Source organism: Ischnura elegans, chromosome 10 (genome assembly GCF_921293095.1).
Source record: "Ischnura elegans chromosome 10, ioIscEleg1.1, whole genome shotgun sequence".
NCBI lineage: Eukaryota > Metazoa > Arthropoda > Insecta > Odonata > Coenagrionidae > Ischnura > Ischnura elegans.
Genome location: NC_060255.1, coordinates 66,378,992 through 66,404,523, shown reverse-complemented (window position 1 = coordinate 66,404,523; position 25,532 = coordinate 66,378,992). Strand labels below are relative to the sequence as shown.

The 25,532-nt window shown below is 37.4% G+C and overlaps 1 protein-coding gene across 2 annotated transcripts; it reads right to left on the bottom strand.

The window, feature by feature from the left end:
* Window positions 1–1,409: 1,409 nt before the first annotated feature.
* Window positions 1,410–24,879, bottom strand: LOC124166861 (methionine synthase reductase). Of its 2 annotated transcripts, none has more exons than XM_046544570.1 (9): window positions 24,609–24,879; window positions 24,371–24,511; window positions 20,000–20,251; window positions 14,387–14,646; window positions 13,715–13,850; window positions 9,830–9,932; window positions 7,250–7,467; window positions 2,791–2,929; window positions 1,410–1,716 (listed from the first exon to the last, which is right to left on the bottom strand). In XM_046544570.1, exons 1-9 carry the CDS (start codon window positions 24,693–24,695, stop codon window positions 1,637–1,639), a joined length of 1,416 nt encoding a protein of 471 aa, XP_046400526.1. In that variant the 5' UTR covers window positions 24,696–24,879; the 3' UTR covers window positions 1,410–1,636. The 2 variants fall into 2 exon arrangements, with proteins under 2 accessions (XP_046400526.1, XP_046400528.1); XM_046544572.1 differs by lacking the exon at window positions 24,609–24,879 and adding an exon at window positions 21,925–22,175 and having other exon boundaries at window positions 24,371–24,483.
* Window positions 24,880–25,532: the final 653 nt, after the last annotated feature.

Below are 25,532 nucleotides of genomic sequence, written 5' to 3'. Positions count from 1 at the left end.
AAAATTACATTTCAAAAAAGTAATCGTTGCAAGCACAAATTAATGCAAAAGTAATCGCTACTTATTGTTAGTAAAACGATTTTTCCAACACTGTTAGATGACAGATAGTAACAATGCCTGCCTAAGCGGAGGACATGCCCTAATGCCAAATACCAATAAATTATTCACCCCTGTTTGGAATGTGACACCACTCTAAACAATTTAATCCGTGCTGAGCCGCTTGGATATTGACACAAAATGTCAGCCATTAGCCAAATTCTCTGTCAGGCATAGAAAATAAGCCACGGTTTCAATCACTGATTCAGGAGGCCTTTTTCCTTGATGTTGAGCAATCGTTTGTTCAAGTGCGGTATAATGGACTATTTTCAAAGACCACCAACTCCAAGTCCCTCCATCCGACGTCAATACATTGACATATTCAAGTGAAAAGCACCTGCTTGTGCAATATCAAAGCATTTTAGAGGGCTAACATTTAGGTTGCAAATTGCCTTAAATGAATTGAGTTTGCAGTTTTTTTTAAACTAAAATTCATTAACTATGAATTCAAGGCAAGGCTGAGTTTAAAGGTTGACCAGCCTAAATGAGAAAGCAGTAACATTACTGATGGCAAAAATTCCCTCAAGGCTTTCCAGAAACAAGAACTTACAGCTGAAATCACAAGCGTCAATGTGAATGTTGTAGAGAGATTCGCTTACACTGACGGAATCATATGAGGTTATGCTTTAAAACCCAACTTATACCAGGAAAAAAATCCTCTAGAAAGGGAATAGGACCATGGACTTTCTGAAAGACTGCACAGACCATAACAGGCCATTCACAAGGCCAAGGAGTAGCTGAGAAGCAGTAATTCATTACATCACCAACTTAACTGCAAGAGGGATAAGGCCATCGATTTGAAGTAGAAAGTAGATATAAAAGTAATAAAGGATAAAGAAAGGAAAAATGCCAGTCCATTCATTTATCACACTCAATTCACAATCCTAAATAAAAACATTTGGCCAACAAGCCCATTGCTTTCCTTGGTTCCTCACATATGGAGATGAAAACAGTGATGTTGATAGGGTCAGCATTCAGACTTGTATGGATCATAGCACTGTATGGCGTGGGATCATAGATGGTGACAAAGGAGGATCATGATAGACAGTACCCTCAATAAGGAGGAAAATGGAGGTTCTTTGAATGGAGAGAATAGGAATTTCTACAAGTGGTGGGTTAGAACAAGAAATTAACTCAGGAGATTCACAGATAAGGTGTGGATGAAGCATATACATGTTGATGGAAGGAATGCCACAAATTCTGTACAGTTCCATCAACTTTCTCAGAAAAGTTAAAAAGTGCCGCACCATAGGTAAGGATGGTGTCATCTGTACTTGTCAAGATGCACCTGCTCAGTGAAATGCCATTTCAACTTGAAAGCCAGTAAGCCTTAAAAAATGAGTAAAATTTAATTCTAAGAAAAACACAATAGTTTTAACAACAGTAAGGTTCAATAGGTAAAAGACGTTAAACACTGAATGGTGAAAAAAAGATAGTGAAAGCCCATTGGCACTCAATTAAAATGTCACAATAATTATCAAGATAAATTTATAATACACAAAAAAACTTTAAAAACTACAACAATTTTTAGTCTGTACTATTATATCCAAATATCTTCCAAATACATTTTCTTAGAGATCAAATTTTTAATTATTGTAGAGGCCTCTTCTGCTGTCACACCTGAAATGATAGGTACAAAGTAATAAATCGAAGGTAAAATAAAGCACACGGATGGGGGTCATCAAGGCATAAATCGACAGCATACCCAGAAGCTGGGTATTTTAATTTCCATTTCCATTAGAAATCCAACAGGAAATCACATCTAACTTACAGTCAATGTGATAAAAGCTCCTAAGCTAGCCACACATTTTTTTCTTTTCTTTCATGCCATTACACTGTAAGACTCATTCTAATGCAAAATACTAGTAGAAATTACCACATTAAAATGCATCATCTTCATCTATAATATCAACGTAAGTACAATCAAAAAAGTTTTTAACAGCAAATCACTCCTGCCACGCCTGATTTCTTTAGATTCCATAGCTGATCATCTGCACGCACTTGCTACACCATATAGCGGCAGGGGGTGGACCGTCATGACATCATACATGTTTTTTTTCACAGCATTGCTTCATGCTTTCACACAATAATGAAAATAGTAATTATTTTGAAATCAAACTGAGAGAAACAAGTAATTAAGTGAAAATGATATTTATATCAAGCCATTAAAAAGATAGTTCTATTGGCCAAAAAAAAGGTACACAAAAACATCGTACTGTCAACTTATTTTTATTTCAAAACAATAAAGCTCATGTTTCAACTGGCTTGCAGTCATCATCAGGTGTTTGCCAGTTGAAATACGTGTTGCAGAGTTTTAAATTAAAAAAGTAGACGGTACGATACCTTTGTGTATATTTTCACAATGCTGATCTAAAAAATCTCTTCCAAAAAAGTGGACTTTACCCTATCGGTCACTTAGTGAATCCAAGTTCAGTTACTAGTCTGATGAAAAATTAGAAGATAATATCATCGTCAAATAAAATAAAAATCAAATACCGTATTCCTCTGAATATAGTCCCCCTCTAAATATAGTCCCCTCCCCCTAATTTTGAGGCTTGGGTTTCGGGAAAAAACTTAAAAAATGGGTTTTAATATAGTCCCCCCCCCTTAACTTTTATCACGGGCATTTTTGGAAAAAAAGGGGGGACTATATTCAGACACATACGGTATATCACGTGGGATAATTTTAATTACCTTTATGAGTTTCAATCAAGGCAGCCACTTTATCCCTTACATCTTTGAACATGTTTTTCCCATCACCAGAGATATACAAGGTAGCACCCTTGTCCACCAGCTGTTCAACAAATGTACCTCCAAGAGAGCAGATACTATCCTGCAAAAACACAGGTCAAGGTTATCACCACACAAACACAGATGCACATGCATACATAACTACTACAGATGGGATACACACGAAGACTCAAACACTACAGGCAAAACCTCCAAGTAACAAATTTGACAGGACTTGTAAAACGAGGATTTCATTGTAAGGGGGCACATCATACGGAGATGGATTGTGGCTTGCATTGTTGCAGAACAATCTAGGTGTTCACATAGATTGAAAAGGTGAGTCTCAAATGTAGCAGTTGCAGTGGAGTCCTGATAGGATATATCTTTAAGGAACGAGAAAATCAGATCATGGTAAATAGTAATGCATGCTCATAACATATAAAGCTCAAAGTGTGGCTGACTGACAGACTCAACCATTGATATGAATTGCTGACCACTTCCAGAAGAGCTAGAAAGCTGAAATTTGGTGTAGAGGTGGGGAACTAAAAAGGAATTTGAGAAAGTGAACAAGAGAAAACTGGAACCCCTTCCCGCTGAAAAAATAATTCGAAATTGTGTGAGTGCACTTGGGAGGTCTTAACCTATGTGAATTATTGGTTCTTTGTTTGGTGTGGTTTTAATTTCCATTAGCCTCTGGAATCTAGAGTAACAGGTATTCAAACCTGCACTTCGACAGGCAACCCAAAAATCCCACCAATTTACAACCTGAGTGATAAAATTATGGAAATTTTCCTCCATCTCCCAAAACTCCTGATTCTGCCACATATCTAAAATAGCATGTAAAAATTGCCAACCCGCAGCAGGAAACAGTTCTGCAAAGGTAGGGGAAGAGATCATGTAGCATAACCACCCCTCCCTGTTCAATATGATACACAAACTAACAATTTGAGTTAAAAAGATGCCTTTCTTCCCAGGTAATGTCTACAATGCCTATTTCGAACTACATATTACCGCAACAAGTGGCTCCTCCTGGAAAGACTAAAAACATGGCGTGCTTAAAGCAGCTCACCATTGCTAAAGCCATTGCCACAGTGATTTTCTTTCATGTTCCACAAACTTATTAAGCCTAACTGGGCAAAAAGACCACTAAGTAAAATTCCAACAATGTGTAGATAGAGCACTGATGACAAAATATTACTTGCGATTTTTTTGCAATATTGTTTTGTGGGAAAAGAAAGCTGCACAAAACATTTTGAGTGATAAACAAGTCTCATGCTCATAAATGTTCTATTAGTGGAAGTGAAACTTATCAAAAAGCATCTACATCAAAACTACCTTTATGCTCAAATTTACCCATCTTAATGATTCAAGGAACATAAAGTAAATGGGTAGGCCTTATGTGAAGATGGCACTTAATTATTAACCTTTTCCCTACTATACACGTATATATACATGTGGACGTTTCCTGACCTGGGAGACGACAAGCGTATATTTACGTGTGACATTTTCCAAGCTAGGAAAACGAAAGTCTTATATATACGTTTTCTAGCTCTCCCCCTGTTAGGACGGTCGCGGGTTTACGTCGTCTTTGTCTCGTGACCCAACCATGTGGGGTTTAGAATTTACCCTCGGAATACGGGAGCAGGTACCTGGACCCCTGCTCTTTTATAACCCCTCTTAGCGGTAAGGGACAGCGGTCATACAATGGTTTATCAAGTCAGGTTTCGAAATAAATATTTGTTCATTTCTCAAGAAAAATAAACTAAGAATTGAATTATTTGTCTTTTGAGTAGCATTTACAATTTTTAAACGAAATTCTACGATAAATATTAACTTATATCTCGAGTTATGTATAAAAATCAACATGGAAACTGTTGCTGCATTAAATGCGTTAATATTGGCCTTAGAACTTAGATTAAAATTTGAAAATGCTCAGAAAAAAATGAGGAATTCAATTCAAAGTCTGTAATTTACGTGCCGGTAACAATTATCCATTTGCTAAATACATATAAGCAATACATAAGTTGACCGCGAACCAATTCTGCAGGTATCGTCGTAAACCAGGAAAGGAGGGAGCACAACTACTCTCGGAGTCCGAGATAATGCAGTCCCAGCGTGGAGGGGTCAAAAAGGTTCAACGAGACCCTCCTTAACGAATGCCCTCCAAAAATGCTCCGTACCACGAGAAAGAAGAGTCTGTTGGGGCTCAGTACAGCAGTTGTGCTAACAAGGGGAGACCACTTACCTTGCTCCGCCTTTTTCAATGCCGTATTTCTTATGGCCTTCGGAATGGTGAACACATCCCTGAACTAGTAGTGGTTCCGTTGAATGGGCCTTAGTTTGGCTGTAATTAATTAATTTTCATGCGGTCCTTTTCACAAGCCACGTATAGTTCCATGGTATCGCACCTCTCAACAGGCGGGTCGGGTGGGGTAGTGTGGCTAGCGTTTACGGCTACTACCCGGGGGACTAGGGTTCGAGGCTTCGTTATGGCTCCATATTTTGTTGTCTTCATTGTGATCATACAGCGTCGGCTTTTTCATAAGTTTTAATTGCGACAAGCATAGACATGAGACTATTTTTTTATCATCATAATGGCGTTTGGGTATTTAAGCAGTGTCATTTCAAACACGGAGATACGATGACTACACTAGCAAGGTTTGGTGTGCGCCAAAATGTTAATTTTTCATTGCTTATACTAATCAACTTCCACATTAAAAATGAAAACCACTCTTGCGAGAGCACATGCCATTAAAGGCTCGCGGCGATCAACAACATGCGTACAGACATAATTAATAAGAACACAAAACGATTATAAAATGCCATATTTCTCGAACACTTGTTATTCACTTTACTCCAAAGGGAGTTTACTTACACAGTACCTATGTGCTAAAAGAACCATTCCGAAATATAATTTCCATTAACAAATAGGATGAAATAAAAGTTGATGACCATGGACCGGGGGTGGTGGCGTAGTCAATCTTCGAAAACCAAGGATTTCAACATCGTACGTACATTCTGGGCTAAAATTGTCTCGTGTATTCCTACAATGTACTTTGACTTTCTATGTTGCGAGTTTTCAAACTTCGAGGTATTGTAGCTAATTTTTTAGATCAGCAAAAGGAACCCATCACACGTGGCGTATAAATTACGCCACGCGACCGGCCGTGTACCACCTGTGTACCTTTATATCTTTATTACCTATAAATGTACAAGATTTTACTAATTTCCACAAATAAAGATAATTTTTTTTTAAATCGAGTGTTATCATATATGCACATAACACGGGCAAAGTACGCCATTCGCCCGGTTGCGTAGAAATAACAGTCGCGCCCGCTAGAGGGTTAAAAGCAACAATTACACCAAATGTGTCTTGTGCTTGCCGCTTCCCAAAATCTTCCGTAGCCCATCCAATATGATAACAAGATGCCCACCAACAAATGTCATTTCTTCGAAAAAAAAAAGCCACTGTTAACCTTTTGGTATGTTTTTGAGGAGAGTAGAAAAAAGGAGCCTTCACTTGTCCACGTTGACAATGACACTGCTTAAATACCTATACGCCATTATGATGATAAAAAAATAGTCTCATGTCTATGCTTGTCACAATTAAAACTTATAAAAAGCCGACGCCGTATGATCACAATGAAGACAACAAAATATCAAGCCATCACGAAGCCTCGAACCCTAGTCCCCCGGGTTGTAGCCGTAAACGCTAACCACTACCCCACCCGACCCGCCTGTTGAGAGGTGTTTCCCCTCCCAGTTTGGACTTCCCTTTTCAATTCACCATGAGGAGAGGCATGAAAAATGTGGGGTTATTTCTTATGGTTAAAGTTGGGATTATTGTAATTATTTGCAAAAGTGTGTTATTGTACCCTGAAATCTGAGTTATTTCATTGAAAATTCAAAAATGTTGCGATACCATGGAACTATACGCGGCTTGTGAAAAGGACCGCATGAAAATTAATTAATTACAGCCAAACTAAGGCCCATTCAACGGAACCACTACTAGTTCAGGGATGTGTTCACCATTCCGAAGGCCATAAAAAATACGGCATTGAAAAAGGCGGAGCAAGTTTCGTGGTCTCCCCTTGTAAGATGAAAACTCTGCCGTCGCGAAAGGGTTAACATCCATTACATTTTCAATGAAATAACTCTGATTTCAGGGTACAATAACACACTTTTGCAAATAATTACAATAATCCCAACTTTAACCATAAGAAATAACCCCACATTTTTCATGCCTCTCCTCATGGTGAATTGAAAAGGGAAGTCCAAACTGGGAGGGGAAACAAATCGAGCTAATTCATTAAGCTTCATGTAAGCAAGCTTTATATAAAACCTAACTTTGCCAGTAGTAGAATACTTTAATTAATTACTAAAACAGATGTAATTACATTGAGAGAGTGAAAAACATTCTTACCTGAACATATCTGGATCCATTCCAATTATCAAAGGAGCCAGAATACTGGGAAAATGACAGGAACAGTCTACTAATAACTCCCTTATCCGAAAAGTTTTTCAGGTACTTCTCATAAATGCCATTTTCATCAGGATGTCTGCACCCATAAAACAACCACACTTCCCCACACTCCCCAGACTTGTCAACTTTCCTCAGGGCAGAGAGGTGCTCCAGAAAGCCTGCCAAGATGAACGCCAGTGACTTCATCAATAATCAGACTTTAAAGTGTCCGGGACTGGCCAAATGGAATAACAGTAAAACCTCTGCAAAGCGAAACTCTAAGGGACCAAAATTTTGGCTCTTCCAACTTTAACCCTTTTAGTGCGGCGGGCCGATATATCGGCTTTTGCAGCTCGGGCGAAAAGCGCGGCAGGCCGATATATCGGCTCTTACGTAGTCCATTATTTAATTTTCTATAACTTATTACAGTAAAACCTTTATGTAGTGAACCTCTTTACATCATAAACCTCCGTACTTCATACCACCCCTACGGTCCCATCAGATTTACATGTAAATTTATAGGCAAACCTCTTTGTAGTGAACCTCTTTATGTCGTAAAACCTCCACTTATCATACCAAGGAGACACCCCCGAGATGGCCAAACTACCTCCACAAATTGTACCAAGACTAATAGAGTCCATTAATACAGCTGTGATTACGTACATGGAATGACATTTTCAGCGATAAATGTTACACCCTTTTTTTCTTACACACCTTAAATATGCTGTAATTTTCACATTTATCATTAGTTGTGGCCATTTTGATCCATATGAGAGCATATCTAACAGTAAATAAGAGAAAAGGTATCCAACTATCTTAATCATTTTAAGTGACTGTTGAATTAAGAGAGATCACATCGTTTACCCTCGAATCATGGTAAAAATCATGCGATAGCGCTCGCTTTCTGTAATTATTAAATAATAGATACATGTTCACTAATGCATGCATGTTTGTTTAAACACATAAATATAATGGTTTAAAAGACAGTGGTTCCTTTCATTTCCGAAGGATATGAAAAAATGGTGCCTAATACTAAAACCTCTCTATAGTGAACCTCCATACATCAAATTGCCCAAATTTTGGTCCCCTCCATTATGATGTAAAGAGGTTTTACTGTACATTGATATATTTTGTTTTAGTAAACATAAAAATATTTTGTCAATATTAAACTGTTTAACCTTGAGCAATAATAAAAAAATGCTTATGTATATGTAATAAAATAGCTTTGTAATGTTTTTTTTTTCCTAGTTGCTACATTTTATGAAAATACCCTCCCCATTTCTCGCCAGTACCCCAGGAAGAAGGATAGCACTAAGAGGGTTAAGGAGTCACATTAAGGATGTTATACAGACTGGCTTTTTTTTAAATGGTTTTCATTACAGTCACACAAACTTCAATTTCTGAATTTTTTAAAAGAACCTTCACTTTTTTTACTACATAGCATAGGTTTTCTGTAATTTTGAGCTAAAAAACCTAATTAGATCTTGGAATATATTGCTCCAAAACCATTTTAAAGAACAAATGGTATTTAAAGAACAAAAAAAGCTTGAAATGTAATGTAGAAATGAAATTTATACTACCTCTATAGGAAGGACAAATGTTGTACAAGGCAATGGCATTCATCGCCAAAAACTTGAGTTATATCATTCGAAGGAATCACAAATTATTTAAAATCTTAATAACTTTCGGTGCAAAAATATGGAAAATCTTACTGAGTAAGAGAAGTATTTCTTTTGATCTATAGAAGTTTTTAAGTGGTAAGGTATTTGGAGGAGGCAACTGACAGCTAAGGTCATTAGCACTATTAGGGAAGGGTAGGGTGGAAAGGGTAGAGAGAAACCCAGTACGTATTAGCATTCACATACTCTTAACAAAAGGCACCAAGGGGACCACAGCTGGACATCCAATCTAAATGTGAGAATGCTGTGCTTAACGTACCCTCCACTACGCACTCAAAAAGGGATGTGGCCGTCTCAGAAAAAACCCTGCCACCGCCAGGAGGTAAACCCGGGCCAACAGGGTGGGGAGCTAACACTCATGCTACAATGCCAATCTGAACCCAGTTAAAAACAATACTTGAAGTTTGGCAAAACAAAAAAGTCATTATGTATCTAGCAATGGCACTACACAACAATCAAACAAAAATACCATTTAATATAAGTTTGAACATTGTTGAGCATTTAAAAAATTAACTTTGTACCATTGCTGAGAACACAAGTACTGTGCATAATCTGAATGATATGTCGGGGATGGTATATTCAAAAATAGTTATACCTTCATATAAAAATATAAGAAAAAATCAACATTTGACAAACACAGGAAGAATGTTCCCTCTGGATGACATAATCTATTTCCCAGACATTCCATGACTTCCTTGGCTAAATTAAATCATCCGATGACCAAAAGTAGTCGTTTCAATTTTTGTATCACAACAGTATGAGATTGCCATACTGGTATGTCTCCAATTTTTCTCCTCTTTAATGGAAGCATTCAATTAAAGAAAAATATTATTGCAATAATTAAAGTATTTAATGCACTCACCAATGTAAGGGGCGACACCAACACCAGGCCCAATCAATATGATGGGCATGGAAAGATCATTTGGCAAACAAAATCCAGCGCTTTTTCTGAAGAAAAGGGGCACCTGAAGATAAAATGATAAGAGATAAAACAAAATACAGAGGAAATTTCATAAAACGATACCTCAAAGTGCACAAATAAGCCCTCACAACGGAAAATTATTGTTTTACAGCGGGAGGAGCAAATAATGCCCATGAAAACTTATGTCAACATCTTTATAGGAGCCGGGTTTATTTTGTTGGCGGGAGTACACCCATTTAGGGCACTTATTGATGAACAGTAGAGCTTCGTTAAAGCGAGTACGGAATATTGCGAGACCCCTGCCATTACGGAAGATAGCCGAGACAACGTCAATTGACCCTATAATAAGCATGTAAAAAAAATTCGTTTTTACGAGGTCCTTCTGTTGCTGGCACTCGTCATAGCGAGAGTTTCCATCACCGGAATACCTTCACCAAATGTCCTTAATCTCTGTGATTTCTGGCGATCTGTTAGAAATGAAGTTAACATGGAGTGCTCGGTCTCAAACTCATGCAGTAAACTGTCGTTCGATAAATAAGTAGTTCATTTTGGTGAAAATATTGTGTCGTTAACATTCGCGAATGCTTGATCTTTTGTTCCTCGGGCGGCAGAAAGCAGTCGGCAGCATACCTGCAGGTCCATGAGTTGTGTGAATAGAGAGCATTTGATGGTAGACACCATGGCCAAAAAACACCAAACACGTCCAAGCAAAAAAATAAAAATAATAGAGTAATATGAGATTGGCGTAATTCATTTTTTTATCTATAAGCGCCCAAGGAATGTAGACCATAAAGAGTTAGGAGGAGCTTTGTTCGGGTGGTTTTGCCCACTTCAATCAGCGGGAACTTCTGAGAAAGGGGCTATGCCTAAGCCTAATGCGGAGTATTTCAGGGATAATTGCTGTTGATGCCTGCAGTGCAAACCCCAAGTCGTGGAAGAAAGGACTCCGATCCTAATTATCTTAAGAAGTATACCCCGCGTGATATAACATAGACAAAACGGAACTCTTTTACAACCTACTCCCCAACAAAACCCTTGCAGTACGAGGTATTTCTTGCAATGATACTTCTAGAGGTAAGTAGTGCGCCTTAGCGATGGTGTAGGATGTACAATACAATGATACTCGGAGTGAATTGTCCGGATGGACGTTTTTATTCTCTGTTGTGGTTACAAGTAATAGTCACGACCACATTGTACTATTCGCATGGGTGAACTATTTGCGTCAGTGGCCGAAGTTGTACTGGCACTCTCTTCCGTCACCCGGGTGGCCCAGCATCCCCTGATGGTCGCTGGAAGAACTCGCAGAACAACCGACTCTCATTTGCTGCCATGTCGTATGCATTTGGTGCCGCCACAGATGGCATATGTGAAGAGCTGATGCTGCGCTTTTAGTTTATTTAATTTAAAAAACTCTGCATTCCTATTTTCATGTTTCTCAGTGATTATTAAGAATGTTAAATCAATACATACTCATACTCTTAAGTTTTTTTGGCCTTAGGGTCCATCAGATGCATATCCCTTTCCGTTTCTTTGTCGCAAATAGTACCCATGTGAGTTATATTCGTCGCAGTTTCTTGTATCTTGCTTTTGTTTTACTTAAGTGACATGAGCATAATATCAGATTTGTATTTTTTCGTCCAATAATATCACGTTAATTATATTTTCTTACATTACCAGTTTTAATTCAAATCATTTTTATTGCAGTGCCGTGGTAAACTCAGTGTGTTATTTCAAATACGTCGCGAGCATGAAGATATTACATTATATGATAGAAAAAGTCTTCTGAGGCAGGATCGTTATACAACCTTCCACCGTTTTCGTCTGCAGAAACAAATGCAATACGTTATTTCACTCAACTGCCGCTTAACGTACAGGAGCAAGAAACATACACCCATGGAAGCATTTGTGGCATTAAATAACCGCGATACAGTTTTGTCAGTTATTTTTTGAATTTTCAGTGTATGATACCAATATACATAATAGAATGATCACGTAAATGCACTAACTAAGTACATCGAAAAATGCTTCATCGGTTGTACATTGGCATAATGATTGACAAAGCAATGTTTTGCATTATTTTGATTCAGCACAGCACTTATAAATTATTTGAATTGTTATTTGTTATTTAAGTAAGGAAATTTAGTGATGAAAAAAAAATCGCCTTTCGTCTGGATTTATGCTTACGTTTATCGGATAGAAATTTCTCTGTTGCCGCACCGCTCCTGTTCCTGTGTAACTGTTCGCAATAGGCATATTGGCTATTATTTGCTCCACCTCCGGTAAAGCGACAATTCGCAATTCGCTAATATTCGTTTATTTGAGCACCGTGGGGTCTCGTTTTATCGAGGTTGCACTGTAAACCAAAAAAAACGCCTCTTTTAAGCTTTTACAGCGATTCATATCCTTACTTAATTTACCTATTAACCTTCAATCTACAAGCTTGATGCAGAGTTGAAAACATGTAAAAATTATCGCAATGCCCGCCTTTCTTCCAATGCACAACCAACCGAGCCACACATATAAGAAGGGCATTTATTTGACCGCTCCATTATTTTAATCAGAATCACATAAAATTCAACCATGGTTGAGTAATCAAAACTGTATTGTGCTCATTCCCTGCCTTTACCATTTCTGTTGTCTGTTATCGTTCATGGTTCACTCAATCAGATTTCATGGATGCTATTTGCAAAAACGTTTCGTATTTGTTCCAGCAAACAAAAAGAACACAGGATTGAGATCCTGCCCCCGATGCTTTCTTTCATTTGATATGATTTGATGCAATATCCACAACGAAAAATAATCTGCTATGCATGCAAAGAACACCACTGAAATATCTATGGTCTCTATATGTTCTTTATGAGATTCAGTTAGGACTTAGAGTCATTAAAATGCTAAGCATGGGTAAGCATGACCATCTAATGATTCAAATAAAAATTTAAGTACATATCTTTTGTCATATTATCTATAAATTTACCTTAATTTGCAGTATTCATAACTAATGGCAGAGAAGTAACCACTACACAACACTTCAAACTTGGGTATCTCTATTTTTTGCATGGACTGAAAGTGGAGAATTTGACAGAGAAAAAAAATCATTTGCATCACCAGTGATACAAACCCAGAACCCCCAAATTTGCATAAGCTGCTTTACAAGAGTTAAGTTGCCAAGATACTTTCTTTAGCCGAGTTTTATTGGATTTAGAGGACTCGGTGGTGTCAAAGTTATTGATTTTTCCTAAGTGAAATTGTACTGTTAATTCATGAGATTGTTGGATAAAAAGAATAAGGAACAAGATTTCTCATTGGCACTATCCCCACGGTGCCAGAGTACCAGTTGCGCAGGCCACTATCCTTCAGTTCACAGAGCCTGAGTACCACTTGGATTGGGGTTCTCAGCTACTGTAGCCTTCATGTTACAATTTCTTGTAAAGCTTCTTGTTTTCTAAATAATTATTGAATTATTACACTGAAAAAATCTCTTTTAATGGCTGTTCTGTACAATTTTGCTTCAATGTTTCGTAAAAATACAATATAACCATGTTACACATGCAAATAAGTGGAGAGACAATTGCACAGAGAGATTCACAAAATGAGAATAGGTGCGACATCCTGGACATCCACTCATTTTATGCAATATTTATCCGTGTGGCTGAATTCATTGTATTAACACCCTTTAATGTTTACTATATTCTTACTAGCTCAAGCAAAGCCCAGCTGGAAGGCCAAGGGCAAATGTAATACCCATAGTGTGGAAAGTGATGATGAGACATGACTCAGCTTCCAAAATCAAGAGAGCATGTACCGGCTCGAGGCTCAACAACTCACCTCAGATTGAGATGGGTTCAAGCTCAACGACGATAATTGCTCGTCTAGATCCACAGGTGGAAGGAAGCTCTCAAGCCATGAAGTGCACACACCTTTTGATGAATTCTCCTTGTATACACTGAAGATTATCCGTAGGCTAAAATATAAGCAAAAATATTCTAATTCAACCATCAAACTCTGTGCAAGAAACAATCTCCAATGTTTCAAACATTCATGGAAAGTTATGAGAGAGTACAAAAAGGAAGATGCTTTTAGCTAAGAAAAATACTCCCAATTATCAATATTTTGCTTGTTACTGTTTGGGACCTCAACGTGGAATTCAGGACCGCGTACCATGGGAAGCATTTTGAATTGCTTGTTAGTGATATATAATTTAAAGCATCAAATACCCAGTATTGAGCACAAGTCTTCTTAAGCGTTATTCACCAGGACTGAGTAAATTTCCTCATATACTATGTTATACTGATCACACAACCATGTCTAAAAGTGGAGCAATCATTTATTTTAACTCAAATAATGATATTGAGGCAGGATCATATAGCATATTGGAACTACAATAAGTAGTATCCCTTAGCCAAAAGTTAAAGAGGAGTTAAAGAGGGAAGGTAAAAAAAAGATGATTTAAACATGGCAACAAACTTGAAGGACGGTCATGAAATGCTAATGACTTACCAATTACCTTCAAGTGGGGATGATGCAATTGAGTATGGCCGAGGCCTGAGGCGTGGCAGGTGCTGAAGTAAAACTGAGACAGGTGGGGTGCATGATGGAAAACTTTTAAAAAACTGGAGGAGACCAAAGCCAGGACTATCCCCAGATGAGGCATTAAACACCTTCGCATACTCAGCAGATCCCTCCCTGCTACATAACTTGAGCAGCTTGCCTTTTTCAGGAGGATCCGATGCATACTCTGCCAGGGCACGAAGGAAAACCTTCAGTGGGAAGGCAAAGAAAACAACTCAGGACACTGCCTGCTTCATTTGAGCATGCATACACAAGGGCGGATCCTAGATTTTTTAGGGCAGGGGGCACCACAGTCTGACAGGCAAATGGTCCTCTCATATTTGGGATTAAAAACTACATGCAACAATAGAGTATTTGCACGTACTTAGGAAGTGATCTTAAAAAAAATTTAAACCTCAATTAGGCTAACTTCCGAGTCTGAGAATAGTGAGGAACTTTTTAAGAGAGATATTAATAGGTTGTTTTCCTACTATTTTTTTATTGCCTAAATCGAAAGATAATTATTCCTAGAGTATGCATTTCACGCTTTAACATTTTTAAATGACGATATCTATTTTTCGCGATTAGATGAAAAGTGAAAATTTTCAAGCGCGTGAAAACGCGACGTCTAAAAATGAATGCAGGGAAAAGCCTGTGTGACGTCATTCTGATTCCTGCTGTCGCCATGTGAGGTGAACTTGGGGCAAGGATATGTGCACCGCTGCGATGCAGGCTGCTAGCAGGTAGCGCTTGGCTTAAATAAGGATTATCAATACCTTATCAAATGAAGAAAACTTTCTAACCTAAGCCAGTTTTAATAGGTGATAATTAAGACATGTTTCCCTGAGCTCTGTGCCTCATGCATGCATTGGTAATCTCAGACGATGTAAAACTCCTATCAACTCATACAGAATTTAGGTCCCTGTGACGTCACGTGGAGCGGCATCGCATGGGCGCCAATCTGGCCTTTTTCAAATGCAGTTAAAATTGACCATTGCCATTCGTCTAAACTAGGATTTCTAAAACCAAATAATTTATATATTATGAATACACTATTGGTTGGTAACAAATCGCAATCAATGCCTTTTGTTTCCTTTGATGAAGGAAACTACCCTATTATTAAAATTTGCAAAATTAATGATGCGCTGAAACACCAGGTGGCCATATTCTCAGAGCTGTGATGTCAGTTTGTTTTATGTGTTTCCAGGCATACCTTGTTCTTCAGGGTACGCCCCTCTACAGCATAAACAGAGTTTGGAAAAAAGCCATGGAATGGCTTATGGACTAGATTAAATGTGTGTACATGCCATCATCTACATCCTTTCATTCATTTATTTCTCGGTTATGCTGACGACAAGACTCTCTATCTACTTTTCTACCTTGAACTACCTAATAGTATTTCCCACTCTTCGGTTCTTGGTTTTGCATTCATTTGCAGTTTTATATTGACATTAACATTAAGAGGCACTTAAACAGTGATGATCCTTGTTAATAGTCGGATCCGGATTTAACGTCTTCGCATTTAACGTTTTTCCGCATTTAGCGTTTATTTTTTTGGGTCCCGATTCATTCCCTATTAGGACAGTGTAAAAATTATCCGTATTTAGTGTTTCCGCATTTTGCGTTTTTCCGCATTTATGGTCGTAAAAATTTGTCCCGCTCAAGATCTTTTTGCCCGATTTAACGTTTTTTCATGACGGTTCATCCAAATCTTCGAATTTATACTCATCAACAAGAACAGGCTCATGAAAGTTTACCAAGAGTCGATAGAATCTACCGGGGAACGCTTCTTCAACTGCTTTCTTCCGCGAGCGCGAGGTGATTTGTCTTCTCGTAATGTTTCGCTCCCCTTCTGATCCAAACACCAGGCACTTTTTGTATGAGATCCGATCTAATGGAGCAAAGTCATCCCTTAATAACCTCGAACTACCTTATCCTTCACTTGTTGAACTTGACTTCGATGATACGTGACGACTGATTACACGAGTTATCCTCCCGAGGGCCGCTACAATAATGGTTTTCTCGTTACGTTTTCAATGGATGGCTTATGCCCCTTTCAACTCTACTTCCTACGGGCAGTCGATTATTAGCCCAATATTTTTTCAGTCGGCTACTTTCTCTTTTCAAAAGAGGAGGCCCAATATCATTTTCGGTTCACTAGAGGAGGCGCAGTTCACTAGAAGATTCTTTCTATAATCCATTCCAAGCTCAGTTTCCACGGAGGAACAGCGAAAGAACAGAGGAAGTGTTTCCCCTGTCATGACCGTGAGTGAGAGCATTCTTTCCCTAAGGAACAACATTATTTTACATCGTAATTTAGATATCCCGGAGCCAATTTATCGACATGCGGCTGGTTGATATCGCTGTCGATTCAAAAATATTTATCTGGAGCTAATTAATGTCAAAAGAGAATGACAATCGGAGTTTTGACGAACTATCACGGCCCATGACTCTAAATTAACCGCTCATGCTGGAAAAAAAATCACCACATACTCACGGTAGAATAGATGAGCGCGGAAAAATACGAAAATCCGGCAGGTATCCCTTGGTGGTTGACTTCGACATCATAACCTTGACGAAATTGCCAAACTCCAGAGGCACTGACAATTTTTCGGATGAAATCCAGTTCTGTTGAAGATTAAACCTTTTCACAGCTAATCGTTATTCAAGGTCCAACCAAATTTTATTAAAAGCTGCCGAGAAACGAGGCGTCGGAGTCAAGGTGATCAGCGCGCCTCGTAAGCAACTTCTCCCGGCTCCATTCGACCTGCATAAGGCCGCGGATATATGACAACGAATCTGGTGTTATCATCGAGTTGAATCACCATCGATTTGTACGCATACTAGAAATAAGATTCTACTTTTTTGGATGACCTCGAAATCCAAAATGTGCGCATAGGAGGCTTTTTAAAGGCTCATAAATCCCTTGTTTCGCCGAGGCAACAGAAAACGTTAAGTTGGCAAAATTCCAGAAAACCTCCCTTTTACTAGATATTCGGTAGTTGAGAATTCGGGATTAGCGATCTTCTGCTGTCCCTTTATTTCACTCATTCCTCATGATTTTTTGAGTACCTACTTACACCTTTTCTTATTATATTAGATATGCTATAGTCACCTACATGTCACTTTTACAGAAAAAATTCTAAATTTCATCGAGACCACTGAAATATGCATAAAAATGGAATCACTAATGTCCATAATAATAATCCATGTGGGAATGCTTTTGAGTTGATGTTTATAAGAATTTTCTTAAAATATTTCATTAAAACTATAGTCATCCTCTCATTACTTATTTTTTCTACCCATTTTTTTAGCTGATTCCTGAAAAGTATTATCCAACCTTCATAGGGCAGAGAACATTTCATTAAAGAATTTTTTGCTGCATTCAGCACCTTTTAGTTACTTAAGATAATATTTTTTATTCATAAAAAGCCATTCTAATCATTACAAACCCTAAAACCTGAAAAAAATTGCAGGTCCTCATTTAGTGTTTTTCCGCATTTAGTGTTTTAAATTTTGTCCCCCCTGAAAAACCTTAAATCAGGATTCTACTGTATTATGACTTAATTCTTGAAAACTAAGTCACTAAATATAAGTACCCGTACTATTAACTAAGAAATGGAAAATTAATTTTCGATAAAGTAATAGTTTGGGTACATATTTAAAATGTTTGTCAATCAATTCCAAACAAAGTGATGCAAATATTTTCAAAATCGGATGTCAAATAAGCTCATTATTACATTAAAACTTCGTGCCATGGCATTTACATATAGTCCAACATAATCATCATGGCCAATCATTGAAGCATCCCCCTTTGGGATATTAATTGAAGAAACCTTTATAAAACTTGATTCCATGATATGCTCTTAAATGTATTTCCCTTTACATAGATCAGATCCACCAACGTTTTCCAATGCACACATAGTTCATCGTATCATTAACACCTTAAAAGCTGATGAGATAGAACAGAATGACATCACATACCAAGGAGCCATGAGATGAGCATTTTCGTCTGCTCAAGATCGATGCAAAAACAATGCATATTAAATATTAATTATTACACAAACTAAGCAACAATTAATGCTGTTAATCGAAATTAATGGTATTTATGATACACTTTATCGAATCAACTGTATTTCAATCGTATTCCTCCCAGGTGCAAATACTCTATTACTCTACAAAATATACTATTAATTTTAATATAAAAGTTATTCATGAGTAAACATTAATAACTTTTATATTAAAATATAAAATTTATTAATAGTTGCATGAAAAATTTCACCTATTTTTTAAGCGACAGGGTGGGGCATGTTCCGTGCTCCCCCTCCTCTTTATCTGCCTATGTGCATACATGTAACATGAATCAAAAAAGTTTCCCAACAAACGATTCAGTGCCATACAGGTCAGGGGACAATTTTTGGTACCCTCTAATTGTGGTGTGCTATTCCACGGCCAAGCCTACAAAGATCGAAATCTAACACCTTACTGTTATGCCACTAACCAGGATCCCAGATCTCCACTGTTTGAGGAAAAGTAAGTAAAAAAATAAAATTTAAATAGAGAATGTAAATGTACACTCTCTTTTATTTGTTTTATTATCTACCTTTTATTTTAAGCAATAAATAAACAAACACGCCTCTCACTTTACCCTTTTACTTTAACAAAATTATCAAAAAACTACTGTGGAATGATCATAGTTTAGTGGCAGAGAGTAATTTGGCAACAAACTAATTGTTTCATCTTAGGGCCCCCGCGCACTGCTAACTTTTATAAAGCAACTATTTAGTTGGTTTGTATAAGTTGCCAGGACGTGTGGGCCCTTATACAAGCTTCATCAAGTTGATTAATGATATAGCATATAGCATTGTTAAACAATGACACACAATAATTTTTTATTAATAGCAAACCTGTGAATAATAGATATAACACTAAAAATGGAGCTGAATTTTCAACGAAAGCGATTATGGCATCATTCCATTAGTGAGGAAACTTTTGTGATACATTCTAAATTATTCATGTCTACATTAACCCAAGGCCAAGGTAGCCATCAATTCCTAACAGCAATCAATCTCAGCTAATCATTGATTTCCAATCTGATTCAGAGTAGAAAGCAATCCAATTTATTTTCTGTATAATTTTTGGTCATTCAGATATTTTGTTCACGCAGAGAATTTCTCCAGGAGGAAGGAGAAAAATATTAAGTAAATAAATAAAAGTAAATAACAAATATGGCTGCATAAACTCTTCACGGGATACTGCGCAGATAAGATTATGTAAGAGCAGCGACGTTTTGGGTACTGTCTCGTTACCCATTCTCAGAGCTATTGAAAGAATATTTGAAGTGACCAATGAAGCTCAGCATTAGGTGGGGCCAGATTGCTCGTCGCGGAGGACAGTGGACCAGCATAGACTTAGCTCTGGCAGTCATAATTCTTTAAAGAGTACTATTCCAAGAGCTGCTGATTCCTCGTGGTATCCTTAGAAGTTTATACATATCTTTTGCCAGGAAAGTGTAAAATCTTACATAAATATTTATGTTTTGCAAAATAAAAATCCACACACCTTCTTGGGAGGGCCACGGATCTCCACACAGTTTTCAAACAACTCACGAAGGGTTGATATCCTAGGAAGATGAGGAGGGATTTTTTTACGCTTCTTGCTATCACTTTCGTCTGATCCCACAACAGACAAAACACATTTCCCATCAAGTTTGTCCCGCAAACCAAGGTGACACAGTATTTCTTCTACTTCTTTTGAGTTGTTTTTAGGAATGATTCCCACAGTGTCCCCTGGAGCAAAATTGAAATTTTCATCCTGAGAAAAAAAAGCAAAATATTCTATGCTGGGAAAATAAAAATTAATGTCTTTATATGATTGATGAAGTCAACAGAAAGTGAGGTTTATTGGTCAAGAGGCAAATATTTTATTGTAATTAGGCCTTTATATAATTAATCTTGGTTATATCCCCAACTATTTGCAATCCCACACAATTTTTGAGTAATATATATTACTACATATCACAAAATAAATAAATACCCACATAGCACAAAATATCTTCTAGATATCTAGAAAATATCTTCTATGTCTTGGATATCTTAAATATCTTCTAGATGTCTAGAAAATATCTTCAATGTCTTGGATATTTTAAATATCTGCTAGATGTCTAGAAAATATCTTCAATGTCTTGGATACTTTAAATAATATATCCTACTTTATCATGCCTAGAATATTCTTGGATTGCAGTGGGGACCAGGGAGTTCTGATCTCCCCTGACCCCCTCGAAATATTAAGGCCGTTTTACACGGTATACGGAATTGCGCAATCTGACGTACGTGCGAAGGCGCAATCAAAATTGCGTCGTGTAAAGCGGTGAATTGCTAGAACACATGCGAGAATGCGTGGATGCGAGACGGCAAAATAGCCCCTGTTCTAATTTCGTTCATGCATTCGTGCAATTCCACGCCATTTTAGAAATTAATGCAGCTCTAACCTGCGCAATTCCGTGCCCCTTGTAAAACAGCCTTTAAAACACATTTACTTTGCTTCATAAAAGAAAAAAAATCATTAATTTTTAAATTTGGAGGGGGGGGGTCCAGGAGTCCGGACCCACCCTGAAAAATAAAACTACATTTACTTTGCTTCATTTAAAAAAAAATGAAAAATCATCAATTTTTATATTTCATTGGGGGGGGGTCCTTCCACCCCCTCCCCCCACCCAAAAATCCGAAATATAAAAACATTCACTTGCCTCCTAAAAGGAAAAATTGAAAAAAATCAAGTTTTATATTTTGGGGGTCCAGTGGGTCCGGACCCCCCCAAAATATAAAAAATTTCTTGCCTTATTAAAGAAAATAAATTTGAAATTTGGGGGTGGGAATTGGGGGGAAACCGGACCCCCCCAGACCCACCCACTCGCTATTCCACTGATTGAGGCTCTGTAATACACAAAATAAAACGATCATAATGATAAACTGTGTTGAAATTCTTGCCTAATTTTAAACCGTCTGGGGGGGGGGGAGGGGGCACGTGCCTCCTTCTCCCCCATAAATCCTCCTATGTTGGCTGGGATCATTAGTGAATCATTTACCCTGAATTTTCCCAATGGATCCAATTTGAATATGAATGTCTAGAAAATATCTTCTCAAAGATATCTTGTAGATATCGGAAAAGCAGACATTCAGATATCTACAAAATATCTAGAAGATATTACAAGATATATTTTCTAAACATTAGCTGTAGACATTCTAGATATTTTCTAGACATCTAGAAGAAATTTTGTGCTATGTGGGATGTATCTGCAGTTTTGTATCTCTCGTTATTTATTCCTTGAAATCAATTCTAGTCTTAGCAATGGGAGGTACCAATTTCAACCGCTTTTCTGCCATACTCACCAGAATAGCAAAACCAAATCACTCAAGATAATTGAACTTTGAAAACATGCAACGCGAATGATGCAACAATACTCAATTGTCTCACCTATTACTTACTTCGTTCAGGTAGCTATTTGAAGGCATGTTCAGCCACAGAATTAACTCCAGACCTGCTTGTTTACTAAAAGTTTTTGGAGGATTTCTAGCTACCCTGAATGAAAAGTATACCTGCTACAACTGAAGCTGAAATCTTTTTTTTTTGGGCAGTATCTTTCTGAAAAATAGACTTCCGTTGATCTCTATGAGTGTCTACTAAGTACATGCATTGACTGGATCACTCTGGAGGCTGAACTTGCACCCACACTGAGCTAAAGAAATTAATGTCAACTGGTGAATAATGATGAAAGTGCGCCAGGTTTTGAAATCATTAATAAAGGATAAAAAAGGAGTGTATTGAACATTAGGTAGAGTAAATATTAACTACCACTATCAGTTAGTCTTTTGTTTTCAAGAATGTTAAATAATTACTAGAGCATAATTAAATATCCATAAATTTCGATGTAGGCTTCCACAGAGTGGTGCATTATGTGCAGATAGGATTCTGGGTTGTCGTGTTGATTCATCTTCATAACGACAGTTTTGCCACTGTTGCAGCAGGCATCATCAGGTTTTGAAGACTTTTGTAATGCCTCTGAAACTGTCACCACGAAGATGAATCGATGCGTAGGACAACCTGGAAACCTTGCACCTAGCGATAAATGTCAACTTAATATACCAGCTAATGGAAAAGAGCAGATAATAATGACAAAAATCAAAGTTATGTAATGATTATTATTTGTTTTTAAACAAGCAAGACTCAATGAATTTACACAGAAATTACAATTGTTATAAGTACTGTTCAGTGCAAGAAAAGTATCATTTTTTTTAAATACAACAGTCAATAACTGAAGTACATGCAGATGAGCTTTCATCTGTTTCTATAGAGAGCAGCCAAATACTACTTCCACATTGTGATCAAATCATCAAGTTAAGCAAATATGAGTTTTTTTAAGTTCATTGATATGATATAACCATTAACAACTGTTACAGATGCTTCCACAGTAATTAAATTGATAATTGTTTTTCGGGTTAGTGCCACGTCGACTCATTTTTGGTGGACAACAGTGTCGGTCGCATTCCAGCTCCTGCCTCCGGTTCCAAAAATAAATGCGCCCGAAACCGTTGTCCACAAAAACTGAGTAGATGTGGCATTAAACTGAAAAACAATTCTCCATCAACACATGTATTTAGATGCATTATATTGAGATACATTTGTCTTTAGAAGAGTCATTGTGCACATCACTCTCACAGTTTGGGATTCTCCCATTACATAGGTGATAATTCACCCTTTCTGAGTCAATATGTGAAACAGTATAGATTTAGACGGTTTCAGCGAGCCTTTGCAGAAGTTTTTGTTCTAAGAGTTTTTCAACCTCTTCGATTTTGGAAATGGCTGATATTTGGAGACAGTGTGTAGCGTTGAAATTTTGTTTTCTACTTGATAAAAGTGCATTGGACGAGGTTAATATGTTGTCTACAGCTAAAAAATAACATGTCTTAAAAAGAACTCCACGGTACGAGTGGTATTCGCGATTTAAAATGCCTATGCCTGCCTACCACATCCAGAACTGATGAAAAAATGGAAAAAATTTGTGCTCTTGGGTACGAGAATAGGAGGCATACTATTGATGAACTCACTGAACAATCTGGTCTATTGCGGAGTTCTGTGCAGTGCACTTCAGCTGAAGATATGCAAATGAGATGAATCGTGGCAAAATTCATCCCCCACTTGTTAACTCCTGATAAATCCGTTTTTGGCAAAAAAAATTATGCGCTTCCTCGCCAGCCCTACTAACCAGATCCTGCACTTTGTGATTTCTTTTTGTTCCCCCAGATGAAAAGGAGATGAAAGGCAAATGTTCTGATGACATTACAGAGGTGATAATGAGAATCAAAGGCAATACTGCAAGGCATCGGAAAGGAAGAGTACCAAAGCTGTTACACGCAGTGGAAAAAGGTTTGAACCAATCAGTGTTAACGGAGAGTACTTCGAGGGATACTAATGTTTAAAACTAAAATAATAAAGTCCCCCCTCGTATACTGTACAATATCATTATCCTCATGACCTTAAGCAGATAGCCATTTCTGCTGTTTTTTGGTAGACATCTTGAAGCACCTAGGTATTAGTTTTTTGTCATTGTAGGAAGATTCTTACATAGTCAACAATCAGATAATTGTGTATATAGGGTGCGCATTAAGTGCGAAATAAACCTCACAGCTGTAGGGTTCGTCATCAAGTTAGAGAATTATGTATAGCAAAGACTGATAAGCATTCAAGAATGCTACTCATGCCGCATACATGTTGGGAGACTAACAAGAAAACGTCGAAATGAATCAAAAGATAAATAACGTCAAAAATTTAACTCTATAATGACAGACTCATAAATATATGTTAATCTAAGATTACCATAATCGGCGCTATCATAAGTCCAACTATAAAAAAGATGGCCAAACTCCAACCCACCTTTAAATCCAAATTCACTTCTATCACATCCTTCACATCTGCTTTGACCGACAGTAGTTCCACTGATTTAAAGGGAATACACCTAACTTCGCTGGCGGCAAGAGGAAATGGCAAGTCATTTTGAAAATGTTCGCTTACGACCTAATTGGAAAAAAAAGTATCACAAAACTGTATAATAACTTGAACACAGCCTGATGAAGAGAAACAGGCAAGACCGATTGATCTACTATTGACCTACCTCATCATTTTCAGACGTATACGTTACATCAACGTATACCTCCGGAAATTTCGGAATACTATAATTTTCCAGGTCTAAGTTACTCATTTTCTAAATTATTTAACAACGATTATCCACTCCGAAGGCCTTCACGTCTCTCACGTGTCACCTGCTCCGATACGCGGCATGCACCATTTTGAATTACGCCATGGCCTCCTTTTTACTCAAAGATGTTTTTACTAGTAGGGAGTATTATAGGTACATAGTATTAAAGGTATTGTAGGTATATAGTATTAACCAGTATTAACGGTGGCCATGGCCAGATGCATTTCCGCGATTTCCGCTCTTCTTTCTTCGTTCCGCAGATGCCAGCAAATGGAGACCAATGGAGACTCCGCTTCTTTAAAGCGCGAACTTACTCGTGATTCAAAATAGGTACTTCGATGGATGCGATGGATGGTTGAATGAATAGAAAGTGAAATAGGAAAATTCTTCGGGAGGATGTAATGTCACGAAACGGTAATGAGAAACCTAAAACATTACAAACAAAATGACTTTATTAAAATGCTTTAATCATTAATTTTTCCCTATTAATTGACATTAAAAAATTAATTTCCCTATTCGACTCGAATTGATTTCGAGATTCGAAAATTGACAAGCAACATGGATAGTGATTCCTCAATTCCAGTCATTATTTATTGATTGCGGTTGATCATCAAGGATATTGTTTTTTTACGGCTGACTATCATGTAAAATTTGATTAGACCTTAATATTTTTAATGTATCCATATAGATATTGTATCTTCAGTTTCTTAAATTCTTCATCAAATAAATTTACTGACATGGTGAAACCATACTGGCAGTAGTAGATTACAGCCTCGCAAATGACCTTTTTTATGACTCTTAAATACCCAATTACCCCGCACAGATTAATCTATACATTGG